The 15,040-nt window shown below is 45.7% G+C and overlaps 1 protein-coding gene across 1 annotated transcript in view; it reads left to right on the top strand.

Annotated features, from left to right (window-relative positions):
- The window catches only part of PRORP (protein only RNase P catalytic subunit), an 88,946-nt gene that overhangs the window by 6,000 nt on the left and 67,906 nt on the right, over positions 1–15,040 (top strand). Inside the window, exon 4 of the mRNA XM_029079486.2 lies at positions 143–275. Within this exon, the coding sequence (XP_028935319.1) occupies positions 143–275 (133 nt within the window). The remainder of the gene's footprint in view (positions 1–142; positions 276–15,040) is intronic.

Below are 15,040 nucleotides of genomic sequence, written 5' to 3' on the forward strand. Positions count from 1 at the left end.
TGTTGGTCAGCAGAAAGATCCGAGGCATGATCTTGTTACCTTTCCCTTTTTCCACCCGCTGTGGTTTTTTCACCTGGCCTCCCGGCTGCTTGCAAGGAAACCCATCTCATACAATAGCTAACAACATCAATTGCTGTTACAGTGGGCAGTGTTCAGCCTGTGGCAAAAATCTGGAGTCTCTTCACCTGAGCCCTGAAGAATATGACTTTCTCAAGGAAAAGATCATGAAGGATGTGATAGAGGGTTCTGACCAATTCAGGAAAACCAGCCCCGAGGTGAGCTTGAAACGTTGTGCTTGGATTTTATTGCGCTAGCGGACTGTTGACCAGAGAGATTAAGATAATATTCCATCGGATTTTGTGGAGGAAATGGTGCCTGAACGTTAGCTAGCTCTCTTTACCATCGGAAGCTACTCCAGAAAGATCGCTGACTAGCTTTCTTTGAAGAATCTCGAAATGGAGATGAACAGGGCATTTCAGTGTCATACGTATTCTACCCTGGAAAATCAGGGTCCCTTTTCACACTCTAGTCATCCCTTTCAAACTCTCACAGATACATTCTTAAGGGAGCTTGTCATTAGTAAAATTGGCATTAGTAAATTATTGTTCCAATGGGCAATGGGAGCTTGGGTTCCAGCCTCCTCCACTAAATGCTTGGTGGCCCCTAGATGTATTTAGTGAAATACATCTCTCTATAAAAAATAAATGGATGGACTTTTCCTTGAGTACATTAGTCTATTCTGCTCCCTTGTTTACCAAGAACAGTAAATCCAACCCATGGTATCAAATTCATTCATCCATTCAATCGTATTTATTGAGCACTTACTATGTGCAGAGCACTGTACTAAACTCTTGGAAAATACAATACAGCAACAGAGACACAGTCCCTGCCAGCAACGGGCTTACAATCTAGAAAGGGGGAGACAGACATCAGAACAAGTAAACAGGCATCAAATATAAATAAATAGAAATATAGATGTATACATAAGTGCTATGGGGCAGGGAGGCAGGGGGAGAGCAAAGGGAGCGAGTCAAGCTGACATGGAAGGGGGGCGGTTTCAGATATTGTTCAGCTGCATCATCAGTCATCCTCCTCCTCGCCCTCAGACACTCGCCCATATTTTCTTCTCGCTTTGCTGTCTCCCTTGTCGCTTCTTCTCAACTTCTGAATATCCATGCATGTGTGGCAGTTGTTTAGGGGCTCAGGTGAGGTCCGTGCTCAGGGCAGGTGGTTGAAGGAATGGGAGGGAGGGAAAGAAGTTCAGAGGGGCCTTTAGTGATAACTCTTTCTACTTCTGGAATGGGCAGTAGTGAGAAGATCAGAATCTCCGTGGCTGAGTGAGGAGGGGGCGGGCGGGCGGCCAAGCCTCAGAAATGGCAGTGTCAAGTGAACTTTGGAAACTCTCTCCTCTCCTTTCCTCTCTCCAGCCGCCTGTAAGCCCCCAACCTTCCTGTTTATTACACCATACCCTTCAGTCTCCAGTGAGAGGCAAGAGTAAGAGAAACTCTGCCTGACTTTCACACAACTCTCAGAGCCAGTGTCATAAATAATTAAAGATGGCATGGCCAGTGGATAAAGAATGGGCCTGGGAGTCGGGGAACAGGAGTCCTAATTCTGGCTCTGCCACGTGCCTGCTGTATGACCTTGGGCAAGTCACTTTACATCTCTGTGCCTCAGTTTCTTCATCTGTAGAATGGGGATTAAATCTAATAAGATCGTGAGCCTCATATGAGACAAGGGACTGTGTCTGACTTGATTTTATTATATCTACCCCAGTGCTTAGTGCAGTCCCCTAGACTGTAAAGTCATGGTAGGCAGGGAATGTGTGCGTTTACTCTTATATCGTACTCTCCCAAGCACTTAGTACAGTGCTTGGTGCACAGTACGTACTCAATAAATACAATTGAATGAATGACTAAATGGCACTGAACTAATTAAAAATAATGATCACAATACATAATTAAAGATTAGAAGGTGCAAGTTTGGGATTAAAGCTTCTGAAGTGTGCCTGATATATTATTGGAAATTTGGGGACTGTTTCAAAGCAGGGAAGCAGGAAAAGGGACACAACAGTAGAATTGACAGGTAGAAGAAAAACAGAGGGAGCGAAACGAGGGAGGAGGTAGGATGCCATCGAGATGAGAATGTCTGTCACTCATCTTTTGCAGTTGCAAGGTGGCAGATTAGAAAGAAAATAAAAAGGAACAGTTCTTCACCCAGGAAGGGGTGACTACATGAAATTTGTGACCACAAGGAATTTTGCTTTTGGAAATGCCAGCAGGTTCACAAAGGGTTAGGATGAATTCATGGATTAGCAAGTCCTTAATGGGTTATTAGAGGGAAAGAAGCAATGTGGCCCAGTGGACGGAGCGTGAGCCTGGGAGTCAGAGGATTTGGGTTCTAATCCTGGCTTCACCACATAGCTGCAGTGTGATCTTGGGTAAGTCACTTAATTTCTGTTCCTCTCTTCCCTCATCTGCAAAATGGGGATTCAATACCTTCCTCCTACTTGGACTGTGAGCCTCACGTAGAACTCCATCATCTAAACATTAGGATGGATGTCCAGAAGGTCAACTAGCACTTAGCTACTCTAGACATCCTGATGTTTCTATCGGAGGCAGAATCCTGGGCTGGATGGACCAAGGTTCTAATTCTGTAGTACCATTGTTTGTGCTCTTTAATCTGGGACCGTGGAAAGTTAAGTGCTTAGTAAAGTGCTTTGCGCACATTAAGTACTCAATAAATACGGTCGAATGAATGAAAGGTTGTGTATCATCAGCATATTTCTACATTGCATCCAAGTCAGTATTGCAATTACTTCTATTGAAACGTATGGCCAGTAGATGGCAATAACATTACATTCAGAAATTGTGTCCCCTCTGAGACCGCCAGTAGTATTTATTGTTTTTTCCGTGCAGAGCACTGGACTAAGCAGTTGGGAAAATAAAATAAAGAAAGAAGGCATAATCCCTGCCCTTGGGGGATAATGAGAAGTGGGGAAGAAGCTGTCTGTCGTGCGCCGGGTAAGAAAGATTTGCCAATAGACTTAGAACAGGGCCGGGAATATGTCTGTTGTTATTTTGTTTTCTCCCAAGCATTTAGTACAGTGCTTTGCACACAGTAAGCGCTCAGTAAACACAACTGAATGATTGAATTAGTGATACTCATGAGAAGAGGAAGAGGAATGAAAGGTTTTCTCCAGGAGTTATGTGGCATTTTGATTTTGATACTGGATCAGAAGTCGACAAGGCCACCGATCTTTTCACACCTCTGTTCTTCATTATGATGGCTTTGTTATAGTCGCTAAATTGTTCATATTGCGGAGAGACTCCAATCCAGATTTGCAGCTGTTGAAAACAGAACGTGCAGTAGGAATCTTCCTTCTATATATGAAAACTTGTCTTTGGAATGGAACTCTTTAGGTGCGGTGCTTTTGTAGGGTTTTTAAAAAAATAATAATTTCAGGTAAAGGTTACCAAGTTCTGTCAACCGAGACGGATGTTCTAGCACCAAAAGTAAGATCTTGATGTCCCCAAAACATTGGTTGTATGAATTTCATGTGGTGCTATAGCAATCTTTATAACCTCTGGGTCTTCTCTCTTGGATAATCCTGATTCAAGTTTCTGATCCATTCCCTCATTTTAGAAATGAAGGTTGAGCTAAGGGGCAGGGTTTTATTGCTTCCCCAAACAACTGTTCCACGGGACCCTGGAAACAAAGGTACAGCTTCAGTCAGTCAATGGTATTCATTATACTAAACTTTGGGGAGAGTGCAAAATATAGCTTCCATGGAGAGAAGGAAGAGGGTGTTCCTAGAAGAGGAATTTCGAGGAGTGGCCGGCGCGGTGGTCGAAGCTGTCGCCGACTGGGTGCGTGCAAGTGAAGAAACTTGGACTGATCAGATGGCTGCTTCCAGTTCAGGAGCCTGGAGGGCTAAAAGGGGAACTAGCAGAAAGACCAGGCTATGCGTGGGTGTGAGAAAATGGAAGGTTGGAGGGAGTCGGAGGGGGAGGGAAACGTACACACACATACTTTCTCATCTATTCACTGTCCCGATCAGACACACAAACGCACATTCACTCTCTCCTGTACATAGGCGGGGAACCTCACGTGCTTTCTAAAACAGATATCCTCGGTGTAGAACAAAGCAGCCGTAGGAAAAGGTAAGCGAAACTACAGCTGACTGCCAATGCCACTGGTTTCCTGGGTTTCCCCAAGAGGGACCCAAAGGAGATGGATGTAAAAGAGGTGGCCGCTGCTTCCGGCTGAAGTTTTCCTTTCCTTCTCCTGCCGCCGCCCACTTGCTCTGCCTGAAGTTCTTCTCCCTCAGAAGTTCCATGAGGCTGGATGTGAGGCTGTTGTGAGGAGACTGCAGGAATGACTCCCTCGTGGTGGAAAGGAGCAATAAAGAAGTAGTGTGGACTAATGGCTAGAGCCCGGGCCTGGGAGACAGAAAGATCTGGGTTCTAATCCCAGCTCCGCCACTTATCTTCTGTGTGACCTTGGGTGAGTCACTTAGTTTTTCTGTGCTTCAGTTCCCTCATCTGTAAAATGGGGATGAAGACTGTGAACTCAGGGTCAGTCAGGTACTGTGTCCAAGCTGATCAGCTTGTTCCTACCCCAGCGCTTAGCGCAGAGCCTGGCACGCAGTAAGCACCCGACAAATACTAAGCACCCGACAAATACCATAAACAAAAAACAAACAGAGAAACTTGGAACTCAGTTATCCAACCAGGGGTAGCTTCAGAATCCTGGGCAAAGCAGATGGCACCTCCCCGAGTCCGACTCGGCTTGACTGAGATTTGAGGATTTTCCAGAGTTTGAGTGTGAACGATGAAGAGGAGAGCCCTGAAATTTCTGCAGGAGGCATCCACCAACAAACTAGGGGCCGATCGGAAAGAAGAAGAAAAAGAGCAGCGACTCTCTGAACCTCGGAAGAAAAGGCAGGATTTCTTTCCGAGGTCCAGGTCCAGAGCCAAACAGCTCAACAGTTTTTGTAGTTAAAAACAGAGTGGTCGGGGAAGTGCCTGCTCGCCGGGGCCTCGCCACAGAGAGGCCAAGGGGAAGTGCAGCCAGGAGCCCTGACCACATGCAGTTGGGGAAGCTCCTCCCGGCCCTGGCCTACAGTTACTACCTGCTTAATCCGTAGGATTCCGGGTCCCAGAAAAGGCCCTGCCTTTGGTCTGCAGGGTCTGGTCTAGGATCGAATTTTCCCGTCCATCTGGTCCAGTTAATAGACACCCCTCTGTTTGCCGGTGCTTTTTCAAAGACTCAGCCAGAGGACTGGGCCCCAGTTTTCCGGGGCCGTGAGAGAGCGGAACTGGTTCTTTGGTAAAGTCCACTCTCCCCACCTTCCAAACCCTCTTGAAAAATCACATATCCTCCAAGAGGCCTTCCCTGACCAACCCGTCATTTCCCCTATCCGTCTTCCCCTTTGGGTTGACTATACACTTGTTTATGTACCCTAGCCCCACGACATTTACTCTCCCAAGCCCATAGTCCAGTGCTCTGCTCACAGTATGCGCTCAGTAAATAAGATGGAATAAATTTAGATACATATCCTTACATTTCTACTAATTCCCCTATGTGTAATGTATTTTAATGTATCTTTCCCCCTGAAAACTGTAAACTCCTTGTGGGCAGGCATCCCACCTCCCGAGTCTGTTGCACAGGACCTTCCCAAGCGCTTAATACAATGCTCTGCACATAATGAGTGCTCCATAAATAGTGGTCTGCATACAATAAATGCTCAGTAAATACCACTGATGAATAAAAGTATTGCTGCCCACCGAATGCAGTGTAGTCATTCAGTTGTATTTACTGAGCGCTTACTGTGTGCAGAGCCCTGTACTAAGCAACACAATGGAGTAAGTACTCGAGAAAGTGTAAGAAGAAGCACAAGACACATTCTCTGCCCACAAGGAGCCTACATGTAGCAGGGTAGACAAATTGGGAAATCAGAATAAGTACTTTGACTATAGCAACCATCAATTATGCAGGGGTACCCAAGTGCCAGGGAGGAAATAAATCAATCTGTAGGTTCTAGAGATGACTGATGGGTTTATGTGACTTGGATTTGGGGAGTTTATTAGGGGCTAAGGTTTTAGAAGGGCTTTGAAGGTGGGGAAAACTGCACTCTCGTATCCAGTGGGAGAAACCAATCAGTAACTTTTATTGTTGATAGAAGATATGTCTGATGAGTGACTTGAGAAGCAGTGTGGTTTAGGGGAAAGAGCACAGACTTGGGAGTCAGAGTACCTGTGTTCTAATCCCAGCTCTGCCAATTGCTTGCTGTGTGACGTTGGGCAGGTCACATAACTCCTCTGAGCCTGTTTTCCTCTTCTCCCTCCTACTCATTCATTCCGTCATATTTATTGAGCTCTTACTGTGTGCAGAGCACTTAGTAGTACAGAGTACTTAGATTGTGAGCCCCGTGCGGGACAAGAACTGTGTCCGTCCTAATCAACTCGTATCCACCCAAGCGCTTAGAACAGTGTTTGACACTTAGTAAGAGCTTGACAGATATTTTTTAAAAAATGGGAATTCTGCCCTCCAAGTAGAGATTGGGGTTCTGGAAAAGCCTCCCAGGACTAATGCTGCAGTTATGAAGCCTCTTTCTCCAAAAGAGCTCAGTGCACGCCTTTAATCCCTCCATTCCCTTGGGCTTGGCAAGGGGCCGTGTCACTGGTGGTAGCTTTTGTTTCATTTTAATAGTATTTATTAAGCACTTACTTTGTGCCAGACATTGTAGGAAGTGCTGGGGTAGGTACAAACTAAACAGGTTGGACACAGTCCCTGTCCCACACGGGGCTCCCGAGGCTCCCGATCTTAATCCCCATTTATAGAAGAGGTCACTGAGGCCCAGAGAAGTAAAGTCACTTGCCCAAGGTCACACAGTGGACAAGTGGCAGAGCCAGGATTAGAACCCAGCTCCTTCCGGCTCCCAGTCCCATGCTCGATCCACTAGGACACACTGCTTCCACAATCCACCAGCGTTTAGTACAGTGTCCCAGCACGCAGTACAGTGCCTGACACATAGTAAGCACTTAACAAATACCATAATTATTATTCTATGCTGCTGCTTGGACGAAGACTTGCTCGAATCGCCTTCACCGAGCAGACCTCCATCATAGTAGTATTTATTAAGGGTTTACTACATGCAGAACGCTGTACTAAGTGCTCATAAAGAATACACAGGTGGGAATTAGATATGGTCCCTGTCCCGTTGGGACTTAGAATCTCAAAATGCATGTGGTGCCGTCCCATCGGCCTCAGCAGGACCCTGTAGCCAGCTGCGGGATTGAGCAAGGCAGGTGACCGCCCCGATTGAACTCTGGTGCCGCCAGACCCTCCTTGCTGAGAAACTTGAGCCAACGGAGCTTGTGACCTTGGCGGCATTCACTGGGAGAAGTGGGCAGGAGCGAGGGGGATTTCCATTCTTTCATTAACAAGATGTCCAGGCGCATTTCCTCTTCGCTTTCATGTTGTACCTCAGCTGTGGAACAGCTGCAGGGAAACGTTTCCTTTCAAAAACTGGGGCTGCAAAAGAAAGCGCGTGTTAAGCCCTGCTTTTTATCACGTATGTAAAGCTTCGACTGCACGGTGTTTTCTGCAGCTTGGGACTCTTATTCATCTCTTGGAATCAGTGGGGTGGGGTGATTAAAGTCAAGGGTTTTTTTGTTTTTTAATGGGATTTGCAAAGTGCTTACTCTGTGCCAAGCAGTGTCCTGAGCCTTGGTGTTCATGCAAGATAATCAAGTTGGACACAGTCCCTGTTCCACACGGGGCTCACGGTCAAAGTAGGAGGAAGAAGGATTTAATCCCGATTTTGTATATAAGGGAACTGAGGCCCAGAGAAGTGAAGTGACTTACTCAAGGAGCAGGCAAGTGGTGGGGCCTGGATTAGAACCTAGGTCCTCTCACTCCCAGTTCCGGGCTCGTCCCACTAAACAGTGCTGCTTCCCTATATCCTATCCATCTTAAATTCACTTGAGTGCATTCTTTTGATTAAATCCAAATGGACAGAGAAACCTTGTGGATATTTCGCCTTTCTAGTGTATTCCTCTGCAGGCAGCATGGGAGAGGCTAGAAAAGAGGACTTTCTAGCAGATTAATAGGATTTATATTGTAAAAGTAATTGTGATATTTAAGCATTTGCTCTGTGCTAAGCACTTTACAAAGCAATTGGGTAGTTAAAAAGTATTCAAATCTCATATTATCAGGTATTGCCCTCTCCCAAGAGTTTAGTACTGTGCCTACACTAAGCACTCCATAAATACCGTTGATTGATTATAGGGTAGACTCTTACCTAGTGGAGGGAAGTGCTCCCAGGCCTGCAGAATCCTCCGAAATGCCGGAAGGCATTCTTCCTCATTAACCGTCAAAGAGTTTCCCCGGCCAAGTCAGAAAGAGAGGAGAGGAAGTGGGAAGGGAAGTGAGGGGGTTGCAGAAGGGAAGATCACTGAGCGGTGAGTTGCAAATAAACTGAGCATGTGGAGGAAATAGATGATCCACTCCAGTAACCATGAAGGCCTCACTCTAGGCAGGCGATATCTGAAAAGCAGAGGATTGTAGACTGGAAACTCATACTGGGCAGCGAACGTGTCTACCAACTTTCTTACATTGTTGTATTGGACTCTCCCAAGTGCTCAGTACAGTGGTCTGCACACAGTAAGAGCTCAGTAAATACCATTGATTGATTGGATGCTGAATTGATTGAGAGAAGCCGCATGGCCTAGTGGGAAGAGCCCAGCCTGGGAGTTAGAGAACTTGGGTTCTAGTCCCAACTCCATCACTTGTCCACTGCATGACCTTGGTCAGGGCACTTCACTTCTCTGTGCTTCAGTTCCCTCATCTGTAAAATGGGGATTCAGTCTGTGAGCGCGGTGTGGGACAGGGACTGTGTCCAACCCACTGATCTTGTGTTTGCCCCAGTGCTTAATAAGGTGCCTGGCATATAGTAAGTGCTTAAATACCATTAAAAAAAAAAGTCAGCAATGATCATGCTTTGGGACAGAGGCTTAACTGTGAGCCCCATGTGGGACATGGACTGCGTCCGACCTGATTAGCTTGTTTCTTCCTCAGCTCTCAGGACTGTACCTTGCACATAGTAAGTGCTAAACAAATACCAAAAACAAAAAGGTAACAAGCAATTCACAAGGTGCTGTTCTTTGCATAAAGAATTCTGACCATCATTAGACTTGATACTCTATGGCATTATACTTTCCCAAGCACTTAGTACAGTGTGGTGCACATAGTAAACACTCAGTAAATACCACTGATCCATCATTAGAGGAAGATTTGAGGCATGGTGTCCCAGAGAAGTGGAAAATTGCCTGAGGTCTGATGAGGAAGGACCAAATGGCTCCTACTTGAATTGTGGGGCGTGAATAAATTGTATTCGGGAGAGGCCGAGGCATGGACACAGTTACATACGAGACTTGTCAGCTGTTGCAGTTGACAACCAAAATGATTCCCTGGGCATCCCCAGGATTTCTTTCCCAACACGCACCATTGCCTCTCCCCATGCTAGCTGAGTACTTTCCTCCCCAGTTCCATTCAGTCTGCTCATTTTTGTTGTATTGTACTCTCCCAAACCATAGTACAGTGCTCTACCCAGAGTAAGCGCACACTAAATACGTAGATTGATTGATTGATTTTCTCCCCACAGCCTCCACCCAGGGCCTCTTTAGCTGTAAAAACTCCAGAGGTCATCTCTTCTCCCATTTTTATCCCAATTTGAATGAAAGAAAAAAGGGAGTCTTGTCCACTCCTTAAGTACAAGCCATCCCTGTGAGGAAACATCTTAACTCACTAGTATCCTATCGGATGGTGCATCCGCTTTCAGAAAACAGGCATCTGGTTCTGTTTGTGGGGCCATAGATGGAGAGTCTGGGGACTGCTCTCCACTTGGCCACTGAACTGATGACCAAATCAAACAAACGATCAGGGCTTACTGTGTGCCTTGCACTGCACTAGGCACTTGGGAAAGTATAATAAATTCCACGGAGTGGGTCGTTGGGGGCAGGAAATGTGTCTACCAACTGTGTTCATTCGATCGTATTTCTTGAGCGCTTACTGTGTGCCGAGCACTGTACTAAGTGCTTGGGAGAGCACAATTCAACAATAAGCAGGCACATTCTGTGTTCACAGTGAGCTTACACTCTGGGGCGGTGGGAGCGGGGAGAATATTATGTTATATTGTACTCTCCCAAGCACTTAGTACCAGGCTCTGCACACAGTAAGCACTGAATAATCAGTATGATTGATTGATTAGGTGTGATCCCTGCCCTAGGAAGTCTACAGTCTAATGAAGGTCAAAATTCTTCTACAATTATATGAAATGCAAATCAGCAGTTCCTTCACCTTAGACCTTTTTCCTCCGGAGAAATAATTCTTCTGGGAATTTTCAGGAAAGTCCGATAAGTACATCCCAGACCTTTGGAATAAATTTTTTGTAGCACATCAACATGGCAACATCACCCCAAGCATTGTTCTTGAACACGTCCGATCCTCTGGCTTCTACAAGGGAAAGGTTTAACGTAGATTCACATTAGTTAGAAAATAAAAAAAATCTGTGCACCTTTATTTTAAGCAATAAAGCCATCTTATTTCCACTGTCAACAATTCAACAATGAACATTTCAACAGTAAATTCGGTTGAGCAATAAACACGGACTTTTGATGTATATGATAGAGACCTGTATGACTATGTAAGCTCGTCTCTAGGCTGTAAGCTCCTTGCGGGCAGGGAATGTGTCTGTTAATAGTTATATTGTACTCTCCCAAGCACTTAGTACAGTGCCCAGCACACAGTAAGTGCTCAATAAATACAGTTGAATGAATGAATACTATTTCAGCATTGCCGGCATTTTGCTTGTATCACCTTCCCTTCCCCCTGCTGGTTACATATCAGAAAAATTTCTAGCAAAGTACATTCCTACCTCAGATCTGGGAGCACCCAGTTAATCAATCAATTAATGGTATTTACTGAGCACTTATTGGATGCCATTCAATTAGTCAATCCTTAGTATTTATTGATTATTTAATATGAGCAGAGCATTATACTAAGTGTTTGAGAGAGTACGATACAACAGAATTAATGAGCACATTCCCTGCCCTTAATGAATTTACAGTCTAGACAAGCATTGTACCAAATGCTTGGGAAAGTACAGGAAACTTGATAGATGCAATCTCTGCCCATGAGAAGCATACAGTCTAGGGGGAAAGACAGATATTAAAATAGATTAGGGATAGGGGAAGTAGACTAGAAGAATACTTACATAAGTCTTGTAGGGCCAAGGTGAGTATCAAAGTGAGGTGAGTTCATAGAGAGCGGAGGGAAGATAACAAAAATGAAGGGCTTAATCTGGGAAAGCCTCTTGGAGGAGATGAGATTGTAGGAGGAATTTGAAGGTGGACTGTCGGATAGGAAAGGGGGAGGGAGTTCCAGGCCCAAGGGGGAATGTGGACAAGGAGTCTGGGCTGGGATAGATGAGATCGAGATAAAGAGTAGATTGGTGTTAAAGGAGAGAGTTGTGTGGGCTGGAATGTAGCAGGAAATTGAACGAGGTAAGCTAGAAAGGGGCAACGGTTAGGAGTTTTTCTTTGATGCGGAGGTGAATGGACCACCACTGGAGGTTCTTGAGGAGTGGGGAAGCATGAGCTGAACATTTTTTTCAGAAAAATGATCCGGGTAGTATAGTGAAGTATGGACTAGAAAAAGGAGAGGTAAGATACGGGGAGGCTTGAGAGGAGGGTGATGCGATAATCGAGGCGGGAAATGGTGAGTGCTTGGATCAGTGTGGTAGCAGTTTGGATGGAGAGGAACAGGTGGATTTTAGCGATCCTGTGAAGATAGGATCAAGAGGATTTTGTGGTACATCGAGTGTGTGGTTTGAATGAGAAAGATGAAGGAGGATAATGCCAAGGCTTCTGAGACAGAGCAAATGGTGGTGCTGTCTTCAGTAATAAAAAAAGTCAGGGAGGACATGGTTTGGGTGAAAAGATTCACCTCCCCTTCCATCGGAGCTGTGACCCGGTTGAGAAGAGTGGTGGGGGTGGGGGCAAGAGGGCCATATCATGGCAGCTTCGGGTTTACTTCCGAGTTACGATACTGAGTGGAACGAAAAGCAGCATGGCCAAGCAGCATGGAAAGAGCTTGGGCCTGAGAGACAGAGAACCTGGGTTCGAATCCTAACACTGGCCACTTGTCTTCTGTGTGACCTTGGGCAAGTCACTTAACTTCTCTGGGCCTCGGTCACCTCATCTGTAAAAAGGGGATAAAATCATCCTTCCTCCAACTTAGACTGCAAGTCCCATGTGGGACAGGGACTGCATGCGACCTGATAAACCTTTATGTACCCCAGCACTTAGAACAGTGCTTGACACATAGTAAGCACTTAAATACTATTTTAAAAAAATTAGTCAGCAACATGAAGGGTTGCTCATAGGTCTGGGATTTCCCCCCCTACTTACGCAGTTCCTTGAGCCATTCCTGCACACCCACCCTTCAAGATTCCCACCTCTCCCTGGAGGCCTTCATTTCTGGGAAAAAAGAAAAAATCAGTTAGGGAAAGAAAAAAAAAAAGGAAAACTAAAGGCCACCCCCAAATGCCTTTCACTTTCCATCTCTGAAAAGCCAATATACATTTCAAAAAAATTTCTACCTCAGATCTGGGAGCACCCAGTTTAGGCACTTAAGGCACTTAAGTTTCTGGGCTTCCAAGACAGGGAGGAGAAATCAGGCTAGAGCCCCAGTGATACATTGATACACAGATGAAGCTTCCTGGTTAGTAGTGAAATGAAGGGGATTTCCAGGCTGTGCAAACCCAACTGAACTCCCTGAACTGTTTAGAAACAGGAATAACAACAGTCTAGTTAGAATGCTTCAATCAGTCTTTCGGGCTCCTCAGCACACATGCTCCTTTGCCTTCCTTGACCTGCTCTGCTTTAATGCCTGAGTGGGACACGGAATCTTGCAGGTCCAAAGGAGGCTGGCCTACTACCTGCCCACAAGGAGTTTATCACCCACCATTAGCAGACACTGCAAGCTAAGTTAGAAATGTGCTCATGCTAGATTGTGGCGAGTGGTGAGTAGGGGCAGAGCTTTGGCTCCATCTAGAAGCTGTGTTCGTAAATGATCCTTCTGTCCTAGATAGATGTGCTTCAGAACTTTTTTTTATGGTATTTGTTAAGCACTTATTATTTGTCCAGTGCTGTTCTGAGCACTGGGGTGGATACAAAGTAATCAAGTTGGACCCAGTCCCAGTCTCACATGGAGCTCACAGTCTAAGTGGAAGAATGAGTGTTGAAACCTCATTTTGCAGTTGAGGAAACTGAGGCCCAAAGAAGTGGAGAGATTGCCCGAGGTCACACCGTGGAACTGGGATTAGAACCCAGGTCCTCTGACTCACAGGCTTGAGCTCTTTCCAATAGGTCATGCTGAGGCAAAACAGAAAAAAAAAAACCCAAAAAACACACAAGCTTCTAGTTCTGAGGTGTTGACATGATGCATATTCAGAATTCTTCAGCTCTTTTGAGAAGCTGAAGAGTGTTCACGTTGTGATTGTGCAGACCAGTATATGGGTGAAGAAACTTGTTAGAGGACTAGGCTGAAGCCCAAGTCATTATGGACTTTTGCCATGTGATCCTGGCAGTACGAGTTGGCAGGTGGAAATTTTCTGGGTTTTGTGACTGTGGTCATCTGCCTCCATTCTTCTCTTCAGACAAGAGGGTAAATTTGGTAATTTTCCTCTCCGTTTAGTAAGCCTGGACTCTGTTTTAGGATTTTGAAATGATTTACATATAGCTATATTCCCAATTGGGTTTTCCTTTCCTCTACAGGGTATATAGATATTTAAAATATTTCAGTGAAACCCTTTCACCTCCAGGAGAAAGGGCCTCAGATCAGATAAATCATCCTTCTGGATTTTCTAAAATATTCATTCATTCAGTTGTATTTATTGAGCACTCACTGTGTGCAGAGCACTGTACTAAGTGCTTGGGAGAGTACATTGCAACAATAAACAATTCCCTGCCCACAATGAGTTTACCATCTCTGTCTCTCACCCCTTCTCCACCAAACCTTTTGTTTCCCCCCACAACCCTGACCCCACACTCTCTTTATAAGACCTCTTTGTTAGATGTGGATTGTTTTTTTAACCATTCCAAATTCCTCCTGCACAGGGCAGGTGACTTTAGAGTTTAGCAGTTCAGCTCTAAAACTGGCAAAGCCATCACCTTCCCTTGGCATCTTTTTCTGGGTGCCTTTTTCTCTTGCCCAGGCAGGAGGGCCAGTTGCAAGGAAGTAGGGCCAGCCCTGAGGAAGGTGAACGAGGGAATTCCAGAACAGGAAACGTGAGCGCTAGGACTGACCATCGGGGATTTTCCCTAGCCCAGAGGGATGGAGCAATAGCCCTCAATGCAGTCACGGTCTGCAGCAGATGGCAGAGAGAGAAGCAGCATGGCCTAGTGGATAGAGCACGGGCCTGGGAGTCAGAAGGACCTGGGTTCTAATGTTGGCTCCGCCACTTGTCTGCTGTTGGACCTTGAGCAAGTCACTTCACTTTTCTGGGCCTCAGTTCCCTCACCTGTAAAACAGGGATTAAGACTGTGAGCCCCATGTGGGACAGGGACTGTGTCCAACCCAATCTGCTTGTATTCCACCCTGATGCTTAATACAGTGCCTGGCACATTAGTAAGCGCTTAACAAATACCATAATTATTATTGTTATGGCAGGCAGCATCACGGCCCCTGAGAAAGTTGTTCGTGGCCTAGTGGATACAGCACCCTAATCCAGAGTGGCAGGTTATTCCAGGTTTGTGGAAAAGTAGTGAAGTTATAGGGGGATGTAAAACAGCCACTGTTCTAATAGAGGCCAGGGAGAAAGAGGGAGAAGTCAAGTAGGGCCCTAAGACTGGGAGGCTGGAAAAGATTCTTGGGCTCCCCTTAGGGGTAGAATCGTTGGATCTGGGGAGAGACTTGTCAGGGGAGATGCCTAATTAGGAGAAAGTAAGCTTTCTTGCTGCCAGATCAAGGA

The sequence above is a fragment of the Ornithorhynchus anatinus genome, chromosome 14 (assembly GCF_004115215.2).
Source record: "Ornithorhynchus anatinus isolate Pmale09 chromosome 14, mOrnAna1.pri.v4, whole genome shotgun sequence".
Lineage (NCBI taxonomy): Eukaryota > Metazoa > Chordata > Mammalia > Monotremata > Ornithorhynchidae > Ornithorhynchus > Ornithorhynchus anatinus.